The 15,839-nt window shown below is 39.9% G+C and overlaps 1 protein-coding gene across 1 annotated transcript in view; it reads left to right on the plus strand.

Annotated features, from left to right (window-relative positions):
• The window catches only part of MDN1 (midasin AAA ATPase 1), a 142,331-nt gene that overhangs the window by 61,909 nt on the left and 64,583 nt on the right, over positions 1-15,839 (plus strand). Inside the window, exons 32-43 of the mRNA XM_040238799.1 lie at positions 161-305; positions 2,066-2,195; positions 3,252-3,470; positions 4,101-4,298; positions 5,872-6,080; positions 6,759-6,881; positions 8,699-8,896; positions 9,853-9,960; positions 10,329-10,517; positions 12,679-12,768; positions 12,865-13,128; positions 13,250-13,511. Coding sequence (XP_040094733.1) covers positions 161-305; positions 2,066-2,195; positions 3,252-3,470; positions 4,101-4,298; positions 5,872-6,080; positions 6,759-6,881; positions 8,699-8,896; positions 9,853-9,960; positions 10,329-10,517; positions 12,679-12,768; positions 12,865-13,128; positions 13,250-13,511 — 2,135 coding nt within the window. The remainder of the gene's footprint in view (positions 1-160; positions 306-2,065; positions 2,196-3,251; positions 3,471-4,100; positions 4,299-5,871; positions 6,081-6,758; positions 6,882-8,698; positions 8,897-9,852; positions 9,961-10,328; positions 10,518-12,678; positions 12,769-12,864; positions 13,129-13,249; positions 13,512-15,839) is intronic.

Consider the following 15,839-nt stretch of genomic DNA (forward strand, 5'->3'; position numbering starts at 1 on the left):
AACTAGTAAAAATAATTTTGAAGTTTGTCATAGGAGACCATTAACTAAAGTGAAAGCTCAGCAGAGAAGATGATTTTCTTTTCTTTTTTAAGAACTCTGTGACCACAAAAGAGAATACAGAAGGCTCTTCTGATCTTAAATTCTCCAATTTTTCTTCCAGTGTCCTTGAAGTGGAAAAGACTCTGTTATTAGCTGAAAAAGGCAACCTTGAGGACAAGGATAATGAGGTAGAGCTGTTGACAGCTGGGAAGAAATTCCGTATCTTGGCAACCATGAACCCTGGGGGCGACTTTGGAAAAAAAGAGGTAAAACTGTTGTTAAAGCATCATTTTTTCCTGCCTTTTGACCTCAGCTCACTGGCACCCACAAATATAGTATGTAAAAATTCATCTAGAATTTTATGTTGCGTAGAATCTGAATTAAAAACAAAAAACCCAGAACGATATTTCAGAGTCATTATAAGGTTGAAAAATAATTCTAACAGATCAAACACTTCCTTACTTGACGTTTCCCTTTTGGTATGTGCGTGAAATTTCATTGTTTCAATCACTTTGCCTGGCTTTCTACATGTGTTATTGTAACAGATTCTCATGGGAGCTGTGTGTGGAAGTTATTATGCTAGTTTGACGGATGAGAAGAGTTGAAACTGAAGTTTATTCTCAGGTTCTGCTCCTAGAGTCTCCTCTGTTAAACACGGGGGTGGGGATATGAGTAATTTTAAAGTGGCATGAAAGCAGTGGCAGCTGGGATCCTGTCCTAGTTTGGCAGGTGGAGCGAATCAGTTGTCTCAGGGGTTGTGTGGGTCACCCTCAAACTTGGTAAAGGAGAGGGTGAGGGCAGTGTCTTCTGTTAAGAAAGTGGTGTGAGGGTCCAGTTAGCTTGGAGCACCCCGAACCCCATGGCTCTCAGGCTCGTGAAGCCTTTCAGTGAGAAGTCTGCATTGTGTTTGGGACCCTGGTCTGTTCAGATTAGGAGGGAGGGGTGGGCTGATTGTTGGTCAGGATGGTGAGAAGAAACAGATTGATCAGGAGTAAAAGCTGTTAAGATTCTCGGTAACTTGGTGGGCCCCTGGAATGTGAAATTGATTTTTGAGACCTATTTTTCCTCAGTAGTATGAGAAAAAAGAGCTGTGCTTTGAGAAATGTACTGAGAAGAAATAAAATACGTCACAGTTTCAAACAAAATATGAAAATAGGCTTCTTGGCAAGTGGAAATAACACAGAAAGATCTGATTTCAAAGTTGTGTGTGTTAACTTGCCTGGCAGGTTTGCTTGAGTTTTTTTGGACAGAGATTGCCAACTTTTACCGAAGGGAAAGCTGCCTTTTGGTTTGGATGCCTTACTTCAGATAGAGTTGGGATCCTGGAACTGGGGCCTGGCTGAGCCAGGATGGTGCTGAGCAGCATGTGGTCCTGCTGTGCTCGGCCGGGTAGACAAAAGTATGATGTTGATCCAGTTGTCCAGTAAAAGGAAATCATTGGTGCACTGTTGTGAATGAGGGTTATCTAACTTAGGGGAAGGGTAAGAGAATCCAGACTGAGGCAAAGGCTCTTGAGACTGGAGGACTAAACTCTTCATTGTCATATAGGCAGTAAATATTCACCTCTTTACCTTTTCACTCCCTTTGAGCCATATCCAAGTTTTCTCCCTCTACTTCAGACAGCTCTCCCCTATGGGAGGATAGCATTTACTTCTTCTAAGCCACTGGTTAAAGTAGCTGAAGGGAAAGTAAAGGGAAGGGCCTCTGCTTTGGGGAAGGGGTTGGGATTTGGGAGTCATCTACTGGGGCTGGAATCCTCTTTGGAGCACGAACTCCATGAGACCTTGAAGTTCTCTACCATGATTATAAAGAAAGTGATGGGAATACGAGTTTAGGGAGTGTGGTGGAGATTAATGAGATGACATGTGTTAGGAGCCAGGACAAGTAGGTGTTCAATAAATTATAGATAGTAGAAGAGGTAAGAAAAGAAGCTCCGGGTACTTGACAGATTTGCAGCCAACATTCAAAAGATTTGTTTTCTAACTTTCCTCGCAGATATTCACACTAGAATTTGTGTTCTTTGTAGCTATCTCCTGCCTTAAGAAACCGCTTTACGGAAATATGGTGCCCTCAAAGCACAAGGCGTGAAGACTTAATTCAGATCATCAGCCGTAATCTTCGTCCAGGATTATCTCTGGGTAGAACAGATCATAAAGGTGAGAGTATTCAGGTGTGTGGGGTGGTAGTGGGGCAGAGAAGTTGTGTGTTGGAACGAAGGGAGTAGGACATTAGTAGTATGTGCATATGGTATGTTCTAAGGAGAAATGGGAACGAATAGATCTAAGGAAAATTCTAGCCTGGTGCCTTCTACTAAAGTATCGCTCCTTCACCAGGGTTACTAAAGTTTAGCTTTCTGATGGTTTCACCCTTTGGCTATCTTTATAATAAGATTGGTTATTATAAAATATATAATATTTGTTGGCTAAAAATAAGAGAAATAAATACAGGTTTTTTTTACTTGGCTGTGCCATGTGGCTTGTGGGATCCTAGTTCCCCAACCAGGGATCAATCACTGAACCACCATGTAATTCCCAGGAAAATGTGGTTTAAATTTTAGTATTACCACCTTTAGAAAATGTTGTAGAATTTTCAGCTGCGTTTTTTCAGTAGTTGTCAGCTAACATATTATTTCACTTTAAAACTTCTTTTTATTATGAAAATTCTCAAACATAAATGAAATAGAGTAGTATTTTAAAACCTACCATATACTTATAATCTAGGTTTAACAATTCTTAGAATATTCAAGGAGAGCCAAAACATCTTTTTTTTCCCCTCTCTCTGTTAATTGAGCCTTGATTGCCTTGATGTATCCATATTCTTGGCATCAAACAGACAAAATTTAGGACCTAGATCTGGTCTGAGCCTTAATACATGCCCTAATCCAAGTAGTGTCTGGATCACTTTCCCCTCTTTCTTAAAGAATGTGAAAGGATATCTGCTGCTTTGAGACTGACGTTTATGAATACCTTATTTCTTGGAGCAGTTTTCAGGGCACATTCTTAAAGACTTTAATTCTCAAGTTTTCTTTCTGGTTTTTTGTTTGTTTGGGGGTAGGGGTAGAATGCTGTTCATTGAACCCTATGGAAATGTGATTAAAGCTGTGGACCTCGTTTTCTTAGAAAAAGACCATCTATGGGCCCCAGGTTGCAAAGCCCCGTTCTGGAGTCTTCCTAAATAGGTCTTCCAAACCTCTATGCTTCCTTGTGTCTTAGGGGCTGACATAGCTGAGGTGATGCTGGATTTCATTGACTGGCTGACCCACCAGGAGTTTGGTCGAAGGTGTGTGGTCAGTATCAGAGATATCCTGTCCTGGGTCAACTTCATGAACACGATGGGGGAGGAAGCTGCTTTGAAAAGACAGGAGACCATCTCCACGGTGACGTCTTTTGTCCACGCCGCATGCCTAGTGTACATAGATGGAATCGGCTCAGGTATGTGGGCTGGTGAGAACAAGGGGTTAGGCAAGAGGGGACCATGAAATGGAGCAGGCCCAGACCTCTGAGCCAGGGGTTGTGTACAGATTTATGTTAACATTTCCAAGACTCACAGTGATTCTCATTTTACTCTTTTTGGGAGGCGATTGTTATAAAAGAGTGGAGAAAACTTTTCATTGCTTACAGACCAGGAATTAGTAAGCATGAAATAGTGATTCTGGTAGAAGACTACTGGTAATGCTCTTGAAGAATTTAACATGGTATTTCTTAACACAATCATTTAGAGTTAATCGGCTGGAATCCTGTAGTTTTAAGTTTACTACAGTTTATTAAATGTAATATTTAAGTCTTTTTTCAGCCGTGAAAATTAGAAATACAAGCCCACATGACTAAAAGTAATACCACACTGGTTGCTGTCTTCTCCAGGCTAGTTTATCACGGCGTTACTGGAGTGCTTACTGAATAAGGTGCTGTTGAATTGATGATCTGATGGTTTTGGGGGAGCAGGGAGTCACACTTCTTAGGGCTGCTTACATTGGCTATTGTAGTTCACCTAGAACTCTGGCTGCATGGTTGTAAAACTTGGTACCCTGCTGTCATTTGATGGACTGATACTCTTTCTTCTAGGGGTAACTTCCTCTGGGTTTGGTACGGCACTCTTGGCTCGCAGAGAATGTCTGAAATTCCTAATCAAGAAACTTTCCAAGATAGGCCGACTTACAGAAAGTCAGAAAAACGAATTGAAGATTTATGACAGACTCAAAGACAAAGAATTCACTGGGTTAGATAACCTGTGGGGAATTCATCCATTTTTTATACCAAGGGGTAAGAATGATCGTAAATAAATGAAGATTCTCTTGTGGTTCGTAGATAGTTGACTTTTATTGTGACTTTTAATTTTAGTGTATCATACTCATGATTACTTTGGAACTAGATAACTGAGTTAGAATCTGACTTGGTATGATCATTATTGTGTGGGTGGTTAAAATATATATAACTGGCATGCAAAAGTAGATAATACAGTCTGATATATGAATAAACTGTCCCATAAAATGCACTTATTCTTGTATTAGTGCTCAAAATAAGACCTTTCCTAACGTGGTAATTCAGCCCATAATGTTTCAACCATAGAACCTTATCACCTTTTACAAAAACAGTTTTGTGTACCCTTGAGGGCAGGCATTATGTCACTCACCTTCCTGTCCCTAACATCTGTCATGTAGCCTAACAGTCGTAGACATTCAGAAAATGAGAGATGGATGAGTAAATGAGTGGTTAAGTGGGAAATGCACGTGGATTTAAGTTATAATCCTTGCTCTTATTAGATTGTCTCTGTCAAATATTTAAATAAAGTAGTTATATTAGATATCTTTTTAGGGTACTCATGACTTTTCGGATTATTGCTTCTCTAGCAGAGTCATTTCTGGAGAAGCAAGTGTCAACCCACTCCAGTATTCTTGCCTGGAGAATCCCATGAACAGGGAAGCCTGGTGGGCTAGAGTCCACGGGGTCGCAAAGAATCGGACACAACTGAGCGACTTATTTCTTGTCCCTCCTTCCTCTCTGTGTTAATAATTGTTGGGCTCCAAGAATACACAGAATTGTGGGGGTTCAGTGATGAAGTAAACCAGCCCAGCTTCCTGGCTGAAGAACATTGCCCCCTTCCCTCTCCCTCATCAGTGGTACTGTTTTCATCTCTGATGTGGCCCTTGTGATCTAGCTATTAGATCCCTTCCCGAAGCCATCATGGTGGTATTCAGTTCTCTCATGTAGGAGCTGAGTGCTTGTGGCTTGGGACTTGGATAGTCCTTGCTTCTGCTTTCATAGCTGAGAAAATAAATAGTTTTCTAGCTCCACTCCAAACTGATGTACCAGTCTGAAACTTCTTCCAGAAGACATAGTGCATAAATATTAAGCCCTATAAGACTGGTATTAGTCCTGCACTTCAGCTACAAGATGCATCCTGAATTATCTGGTGGCTTAAAACCTTGAATGAAATTGTTTATGTGGAACCATCTGGCCTGTATGCCTAGCTTCTGCTTGAGTTTTAGGAAAATACAAGTACAGGGTAAATTGTACAAGCACACGGAGTTGTGATTCCAGGTATAGGTTGTGAAAGGAAATATGCAAAGATGCATGCTTGCAGTTCTGACCTGTGTATAGAGATAAGTGTGGTCATCACAGATGAAAAAAGTATACTGCTGGTTGTTGTTGGAAGGCACTTTATAAACCCAGAAGTGAGGAAATATATTGAAATAAGGTTAAGCATTTTCACCACAGATGGTACTTCACTGACTGACAGTCTACTTGGTGGATTTTTCTAATCTCCAATTGATATATATATATATATATGATTTTGTGTGATGTCCAGCTTATATGTGACGTTTCTCCCCTTCAGGCCCTCTCTTGCACAGGAATAATATCGCCGACTATGCACTCAGTGCAGGCACCACAGCTATGAATGCCCAGAGGCTCTTAAGAGCTACAAAACTGAACAAACCCATCCTACTGGAGGGCTCCCCTGGTGTGGGCAAGACCAGCTTGGTGGGAGCCTTAGCCAGGGCTTCAGGCAACACGCTTGTCCGAATCAACTTGTCAGAGCAGACGGTAAGCTTCATCATGCTGCAGCTGATGGGGATAAGTATAGGGGGTGATATCTTTATCCATTATAGTGTTTCCTAGTCAGAAATAATTATGAAGTTATCAAAGCCCCAAATATTTCATGGTGATGAATATCGCAGCAACATGATCTTATCGCAGCAACAAACTTTATTCTCCCTCCATCCATGTTCATTAATAGATGACACCTGTAGTATTAGTCTCTCTAGATGCTTTACTCTAACTCTGTTTTGAGATAGAATCACCCACTTTGGTATTTATTGTGATATAACCTGTTTGTCCTTTCTAAAGAAATTAATTACAGATAAAATGACCTTTAAACAGTCTTATGAAACTAGGGGACAGAGATGACAAATTCGAATCTTCTGGGATAGGGTCTGGGAGCAGAGCCTAGGCATTGTTTTGGTGTTTTTTAAGCTCACCAGTTTGTTTTCAAGCACAGCCAAAGTTGAAAACTGTTATCTAGGACTCTAGTTGATAGATTCTTAGAGTGCTGTGATGAGAAGGTGCTCCTGGGCTCCTGATTGTGAAATTGATTAGTTCTCTATTGGGTATAAGAATAAGAAGTGGCATGAGACCTAAGTATCATTTTAGATTTGGGGTCTTGGGATCTAGTTAATTTTTTATATAATATTGGCTTTCCCTCACTTCTTTTTCTTCTCATAGGACATCACAGACCTCTTTGGAGCTGATCTGCCTGTTGAGGGTGGCAAGGGAGGAGAGTTTGCCTGGCGTGATGGCCCCTTGCTGGCAGCCCTGAAGGCAGGCCATTGGGTGGTGTTGGATGAGGTGAGAGGACAGCCCATCAGGCCAGCAGATAGGATCAGACATGTGAGGAGCAGGGCAGAGTTTGCATAACTTGAGGGCATTTTGCACCAGATCACGTTGTTGGCTAGTAAAAACAAATTCTCCAGTGAAAAGAATACTCTGCAATTTCTTTTACAAGTAAGGAGAATAGAAAAGCACATACAGTAGCCCCTCTGCATATCACCTACAGACTCTCCTGCTTTGGGGAACTAGCCTCCAGAAAAACAGTGCCTCTCCACTAGTTTTATTCTCTAGTCTGTGGTAGGCTTGCTGTGTTTCTGTTTATTTTCAGAGATAAACATAGTTTACGAATAGTGCCAGACCACTTCATTTCAGCCGAAAGGTTGGGGAAGGTTATAGTAGGAAGAGCCACACAAAACTCTGGTGAGAAAGCAGTCAGTGTTAACACGTGCAGGTCGGGGGTAGACAGTGACCAGAAGAACAGAGCGCACCATGAGACACATAAGTGCTGGGTCTCTATAACTGACAGGCAGCTAGAGAGAGAAGGGAGATGTGCTACACAGAATAAAAAATTTAAGGTGGTGGCCCAAAGAACTGAGTTACTTTGGTGTGTTCAGGAAAGGGCGAGCAAGTAGTGGTGCAGGTTAAATGATAATTAGTGATGAAAGTACCACAGATCACTTCTGACACAGGCCCCAACAGGTTCCCTAGATTCATACCCCGTTGAGTCTGCGGTGACAGGACTGCCATGGGATTCCTTTTCTACTGAGCTGCTTCCTACTCATCTTGAGAAGAGATTAAAGAGAAGGACAGATTTGCCGGTCTCCCCACCCGTCCCTCCCCCCCCCCCCCCCTCCCGGCCACCCCCCTCCCCCCACCCCCTGCTGAATTTTGGGTGAAAGATACATCATAGGATAAGCATTAACCAAAAAAAAAAAAAAAGAATGCCTAGTTTCAAAGCTTGAGACTGTTGACTGAATCATATTTTGTGGAAATGCATGTAGGGAATGCTAGGCAACCTGGACTTGAAGTCATTGTGTAAGAGCAGCTTTTAGAACTTGACCCATATGAGGGTATATAGCAGAGTTTGTGCTTTGAGTGCTTGTGTAAACGTGGCACTTGAAATTCTAATATAATCTGATTCTTGGCCCATTTGCATTTTATTGATTCACATTTCACAGTTGAGTTTTTCCATGTTATCTAAAAACCACCAATACTTCACATCCCTGACCTCTAACTCAGCTGAGGTTAGCTCCATTCAGCTCTTTCCATTTCTGGGACACACACAAATCCTTATACTTGTTATTCACAAAACTGTTGGCATCATTAGATCCACATTATGTGGTTTATATCATGACTTTGAAAACCGTTTGGAGATTTTATTCAGATTTACTTGATTGAGAAAGGATGTTTACTTATTTAAGTATGTAAAGTGCTAGCTAGCTTCTTTTAAAAATTCCCGGATATTTAAGCATGAGATGTCTTTGTATTGGTAAGCTATAATTTATAAAGCAGGCCAATATAGGAGCAGGTAACAGATACAGCCTAATTTTTGAGACTAATTTAACTGCTTTTAAAGAATTTAGTCTGACTATTCAGTTTACTTAAAAATTATTGCCATTTTATACACCCTAAATTTCTCTAACATATAGATGAACTATTAATAGTAGACTGAATACATGTCATTTCAGCTTAACAAACACAGTGTTACCAGTGTTGTTTGAACTCTGTCCCTATCCCTGTTGAAGACAAGACTACTTTTCATGTGTATTATTCCTGTGTTTTTTGTTCTAGCTGAATAGCATATAAAATAAATATGCACTTTTTTCTCCAAATAGCTTAACCTGGCTTCTCAGTCAGTCTTGGAAGGACTCAATGCTTGTTTTGACCACCGAGGAGAAATCTATGTTCCTGAGTTAGGAATGAGCTTTCAAGTGCAGCATGAGAAAACCAAGATTTTTGGCTGTCAAAATCCTTTTAGACAAGGAGGCGGAAGGAAGGGCTTGCCCAGGTCTTTCCTAAATAGATTCACTCAGGTAAGATTTACTGTTGCCCAAAAACCACAGGTGGTCCCAGGGGTAATAATAGCTATGAGGGTGCCCCCTAGGAGGATGAGACAGGCTCAGTGTAATAGTCTACTTCTCGATTTCATGTCTGGATGTGATGGCTGTTAGTGGGACTGATTGCTCTCATCTTTTCTCTCCTGGTGTGAGTCCTTTATCTTAGGTTTAAGAGGACCTGATGTGTTATCAGCTGGAGGAAAGCAAGATCACCACCATCTTGAGGATTCTATTACTGTGCCCAAGGATTAAGGCCAATCTTTTTAAGCATCTGTTAAGAACATTAAAAAATTATTTTATAACGAAAATAGTGCATTAATCTCAGAAAAGTACAAAAAACTACCATGAAGAATAAAAAATCCAATATTTTCCATACCAAAGTTAATCACCATTAATAGTTGTATCTTTTTTTATTGCCACAGCAGTGTGTGTGTGTACATACACTTATTTTAACATCTTTTTTCAAAGTAGTGGCTTGGAAATGCCTCTAGATGTTAGCTTTCTTTAATGTTCCTTTCTTGGTCATTAAGACTTTACTAAGTATCCTTTAAGAAGTTTATATGAAAAATTTCAAAGCTGTTGAGAATTTGACCAAATTTAAAAATGAATGTTGTATACTTACCATCCAGATATTTGAGAGAATTTTACATAATAGATTAAAATTACAAAGATTCTTAAAATATTAATTGCAGGTATCGTTCTCTAAACCATTAGAATGAAGCTAACAAGAAAACCCTCTGCTCTGTATTTTAAAGATTTTATATGATTCCATACCCTGAGAATGCAAGAAAAGAAATTTCTGTAACGGAGATATATATATTACTAAGGCATTGTTCCTTTGGTATTAAATAAAAATACTGCATATGTCATGGCAGTCATGTTTGGTAAGGAAAAATGAGGTGTTTTTCCCATGTTATTTTTGGATTTTCTAGGTCTTTGTGGATCCTCTTACCGTAATAGACATGGAGTTCATTGCCAGTACTCTGTTTCCAGCCATCGACAAAAATATTGTTAAAAAAATGGTTGCTTTCAACAACCAAGTAAGTACCTATGTGCATTAATTGTTCTTTATATTTCTGGCTTATTTGAATCACCGTTTTCTCAATATGGAATACCTACCTCATTACCAGTCTCTGCAACTGATATAAATCATATAGAACTCTAAAAGTTCCTAGTGGAAGGCAAGCTACTCGTTTGAGAGTTACAGTAATTCAGGCCTGTTGCATGTATCATTTTTATAATGCTTACAGGGTATTCCTGGCATCAAGAAGCCTGAGTCGGGAGGAGACATCTGGATCCAGCCTGTTAATCTGTTTCAGATTATGTGTGCACTTGCACTGTGTTGATAGTACTTAACGCAGTCCCGAGTCGTGGGAGGTGCTTCCCAGTAAGGGTGTTTTCTTTTCAGATTGATCATGAAGTGACCGTTGAGAAGAAATGGGGGCAAATAGGAGGACCCTGGGAATTCAACCTCCGCGACCTTTTCCGCTGGTGTCAGTTGATGCTAGTTGACCAGTCCCCTGGGTGTTACGATCCTGGTCAGCATGTGTTTTTGGTCTATGGTGAGAGAATGAGAACCAAGGAAGATAAAGAAAAGGTGAGTTTCATGCTTGCTCTTTGTGTTTCTTTGATTTCTCCCTGAGGGAGAGAAATGATGTACTTGCATCAACAGTACCAAACTCAGTAACGCGGCTTGGAAATTTAGAAATTAAGGGCAGAAACAAAAACTTAATCTGTCTCAGAGTGTCATAGTGTAGTTTGCTTTAGAGGACACAGTTTGCTTACCTATCAACATTGCCATGATCGCTTACCTTCTCAGACAGTATCACCTTGCAATAATAAAGGCTTGGTCCTCATCACTTTGGTTCCAGGCACAAAGATGAGAAGCAGGAGGAGAGAGGTGATAACAAGTAGCAGAAGAGGGTTTTCTACCTTTAAATAAATGTCAAATTGCAAGATACTTAATCTAGAAAGTATAAATAGATAAAAGGGAGGATATTCTGTATCTAAATGAAAGTAAAAAGCACCCCTTCATAAGGAGAAAATAACACCAGAATTCCTCGCTTAGTAAACTGTAATAATGGATGAATTTTGCTTTGTGGTATTTAAAATGCAGTTCATGGAAAGTTTCACAACAGCTGCAGTTAGGAAACGCTGTCATGACCTCTTACAGACGAGGATCCAAATCTCAGTCATGGAGTCTCCGTGTTTTGAGTGGCAGAGCCAGCTCTCCAGTCCAGACCTTTCCACTTTGCTTGCTGTTTCTTCTACTGTATCACAGTTGCTCACAAGCAAAGTAACAAAGTAGTTTACAAATTCATGTGAGTTAGAAACAGAAATGTGAGGATGTAGCTGACCATGGCACATGTGGCTTTCAGACACTTAGGTTGTGCTGCTGAGAGCACAGATCCTTGTTTATGTGATATCCAGAATCCAGCCCAGCATCTACAACTCATGTGTTACATGCGAGTGGCTTTCAGTCTTTATACTAGGACAAAATATTCAGTTCATTTTTTTTTTAATTAATGCAACTTTATATAATTCACCTATCATCAGTTGGTATTTTAATTTCTTTATCAACTTACTCTAGTATGTTAACTGGCCAGACTGGCCAGTGTTGAGTAATTGATGTTGGTCAGATGATGAGTTACTGTAGGGTGGTGTGGAAGGTTTCCACCACGCCTTCAATTCAGTTGTTTTAGTTGACCAAACGTTTTCTGAGAGGAAAAGAAAAGCTAAGAAAAATAGTAGAAGGAGAAAGGTTGTGAAAGTAGTTTGTAGTTTTTAACTCTGGTATAGCATCAGAGAGAGGAGGTGGTATGCTTTAGAGTGAAATATAAGGTCAAAAATTACCCAGACCCAGGAGGGAGCATTTTCTTCTGTGCTGCTTTTCGGCTCTTAGTATTTAACACTCATCATGTCTTTGTCTTTATTATTTTTATTTTCACTCCAGTGTACATTGATTAGTATGAGTATTGCTATTTTGTTTGAATGCACTGCTTATCGTAAATACTTTGGGTGGCAGGAATCTTTGCTGCTGCTGTGGGCTAAATTAGTGATTTTTATACATCCTCATCTCTTAGATTTTTAGAAGAAATGCAAGAAAGAATACTATTAGCAAAAAGTTTTTAACAGTCTTACTGCTAAGGAAGGGACAAATAAATGTAAATACAGAAATAATGCTTTTCTGCATAAATATTTAGAGGGATAACAGTGCTTTTCCAGTCAGACAGGCTTATATTTAAATTCAGTTACCATCTATGAGCAAATCACATAACTTGTGTGAATATAATTGCCATATCCATAAAATGGAAATAGAAATATTTTGAGAGGGTATTTGGATCAGAAATAATCTATTAAAGCACCTAATATAATGTTTGGCACCTGGCAGGTATCAGGAAATGATGGCCATTGTTCTCCATAAACTTCATGCTTCTGTCTTCTACCTTCTTGAAAACAAATTAATATTTTATTTTGAGATCTGCCGTAGTTTCCATGGCTCTGTTTTAATTTATGGTATATTCTCTCTGGAATCTCATAATTTGAGATTATTACCCTTTTCTTGAGCTTCCATTTATTTCCTTCTGAAGAATTAAATAAATGCAATCTTTTTTAATAGGAAAATTCAAAAGGGTAATAACTCACAATATTGTGATTTTCATATTGCTGTTCATATTTACTAGTGTTTATTCTGGAAGGTTTGGCCCAGAATTTGATGTAATGATTTGCATTTTGATTTTATCATCATCTTCCTTTAGGTCATTGCTGTGTTCAAGGATGTGTTTAATTCAAATTCCAACCCGTACATGGGAACCAGGCTGTTGCACATCACTCCCTATGATGTTCAGGTGAGGCAAAGAGGCTGATGCTCTTCCACAGTCCTCTCTGGCTTTGGCTCCCACTCCAGGCACACTTGTGAAGTCTCACTGGGCTGTCTTTTGCAGCTGGGCTACTCAGTGCTTTCCCGTGGCAGCTATGTTCCTCCACCGACCTGCCGTCCCCTGTCGCTCCTGCACCAGTCTTTACAGTCACTGGAGTCAGTGATGAAGTGTGTACAAATGAGCTGGATGGTCATCCTCGTGGGGCCAGCCTCAGTGGGCAAGACCAGCTTGGTTCAGCTCCTGGCACACCTTACTGGTCACACTTTGAAGATCATGGCTGTGAACAGCGCGATGGACACTACGGAGCTTCTGGGCGGATTTGAGCAGGTAACTGATCTGCCCCTGTATTTTTAGGCAGGGCGCTAAACAGTGCGGGCTTCTGTGTCGGGGTTGCTGCGGTAGCAGTGGCCATTGACTATGCTGCGTTCACGTGCTCTGGGAATTGCAGGTCGATCTTATCCGGCCGTGGAGGCAGCTCCTTGAGAAGGTGGAGGGCACAGTCAGGGCCCTGGTAAGGGACAGCCTCCTTGTCAGTGCCGACGACGCAGAAGTAGTGCTGCGAGCCTGGAGTCATTTCCTTCTGACGTATAAGCCCAGGTGTCTTGGGGAAGGTGGTAAAGGTGTCACGATGGATATTGTCAACAAGCTGGAAGCAGTGTTACTGCTTATGCAGAGACTCAACAACAAAATCAACTCCTACTCCAAGGCAGGTATGTCTCTTTGGGTGTGTGTATCATCATTTGGCATTGCCCATAGAATGTCCACCCAGAGGTAATACATTTGTATGTGCAATGTCCACAATTTTTAAAATGAATTTGATGATTAGATTGTCAAGGTTTGGAAATAGAAAGTTTCCTCGAAAGTAAAGTGAAGCTGATGTAAACTATTAAGAATTGGTGATCCTAAGCAAAGTAAAGAAATTGATTACTTAGTTTAACTTATTTCGTGAGTAATCAACCACATGTAAATCTGGTTTTATTTTTTGTCGGCCTGTTTTTTAAACTTATTAATAATTTCTCAAAAAATTGAGTATTTTTAAACTGAAGAATTATTAATTAATAATTATAATAATATCTAAATTAATAGCTTGGATGTGTTTATTCATTTTGTATAGAAGGTGGAAGAAATTCCTCAGTTGATCTGGAAGCATTCAGCTCCCATCTTGTAGTGCAGCTTTTTGGCTGGTAGGGGAGAACTGATTAAAAGTTGAAGCCTGTCACTAAGATTGCCATCCTTTATTTCCAAAACCTGCTCATAATGGGTTATTCATAAGGAATACTTAGTTATTCCCTAGGAATAGTGGATTCCCTAGGGATGAAGAAATGACCACCCTCTTTTAGCTGCATCAACATTGTATCTGTGGCTCTGGGTCAAATCATTTACTTTCTTAGTTAAGACAGTGATTTCATTACTTATTTGATCTATCATGTTCCAATTCAAACTCACCATTTGAATTTGAAATTCTTTACTCATTCATTCAAATTAATTATTAGATATATTTAATGAAGTCGTATATCACTATTTTGTAGCTTCCCTGGTAGCTCAGTCAGTAAGAATCTGCCTGCAATACAGGAGACCAGGGTTCAATCTCTAGATTGGGAAGATCCCCCTGGAGAAGGAAATGGCACACACTCCGGTATTCTTGCCTGCAAAATCTCATAGACGGAAGAGCCTGACAGGATACAGTCTACAAGGTCGCAAGGGTCGGATACGACTTAGTGGCTAGACCCACCCCCATATCACTTTATATTCTTTAACTGTTAGAGATTGTAAACTCACCATTGAATTCCTACCGAATATCCGACACTATATAAAATATATTTACTTTTAACCCTCACAACACCACATTACAAGGAAAGATAACTCCATTTTATACATGGGGAAATAAATGCTCATAGAGGTTAACCTGCCCAGTGTCTTCTTGTTATGATGTGTTTGGACTCGGTTTTGGTTCCAAGCCTCTCTTACTTCAAAACCTGAAATCTGGTGTGTATATATTTCTTTTGTAAGTCAGTTAAAATTTAAATATCTAGGGTAAGTTCTCACAGCCCATTCTCAATACTGCTTTTTATTTAGGATTTATTTTCATAGTGAGTAATTTCTTAGGGATATCAATAGAGTCTAATAGGCTGGCTGTAAAACTTGTCTACTACTATTTTATTTTTGATTGAAAATAGCTTCTTTTTTAAACTATTTCTATTTTAATGTTTCTATGATAAACATGTATGACTTTTAAAATATATTCTAGGTGTTTCATATTTTACCTTAAAATCTTTATATATATTGAATATTTTATAATAGCTCTATTGACATCAGAATGCAGCATCTAGTGACTTTAAAAAACCAGAAAATATGTCTAGTCATGTTTATTAGATTCTGGACATTTTTATTCAAGTTGCTGAGTGCTGTGTTTTGGTGTTCTGAGGGTTTCTTTGAGTGGCAGGTAAGGATGTTGAGTTGCTTTTGGATCATTTTTATCTTTTCAAGCTTGTTATTAAGCTGTTTAAGGTCAGGCCAGAGTTTCCTTTACGTGCTAAGTCACTGTCGACTCTTGTGCTAGGAAGAGTCATCTTAGCTAAGTCGTGTCCGACTCTTTGCAACCCCTTGGACTATAGCCCACCAGGCTCCTCTGTCCATGGGGTTTTCCAGGCAAGAATACTGGAGTGAGTTGCCATTTCCTTCTTCAGGATATCTTCCCTACCCAGGGATCGAACCTGCATCTCTTACATGCAGGCGTGTTCTTTTTCACTAGGGCCACCTAGAAGTCCTACCTAGAAGTTAAGAGTCCCTAAACTCTTAACCTGTGTATGCATGCTAAGTCAAATTAGCCCCCATCTTGAGGCATGGCCCTGTGTAATCTCTTCTGAAGGTCCTGTGTGTTCCATGGGGTCTCTGCTTTGATTGGTGGGAACTGGAGTGTTATTCAGCCCTGTGTGAACTCTGGGAATCGTTCAGTTCACAGCTCCCCAGTAATAGTTCTTTCCTTGGAATTGTTTACACATGGAATTTCAGCCTTCCCTTGCACGTGGAGATTATTA

The sequence above is a fragment of the Oryx dammah genome, unplaced genomic scaffold (assembly GCF_014754425.2).
Source record: "Oryx dammah isolate SB20612 unplaced genomic scaffold, SCBI_Odam_1.1 HiC_scaffold_4, whole genome shotgun sequence".
NCBI lineage: Eukaryota > Metazoa > Chordata > Mammalia > Artiodactyla > Bovidae > Oryx > Oryx dammah.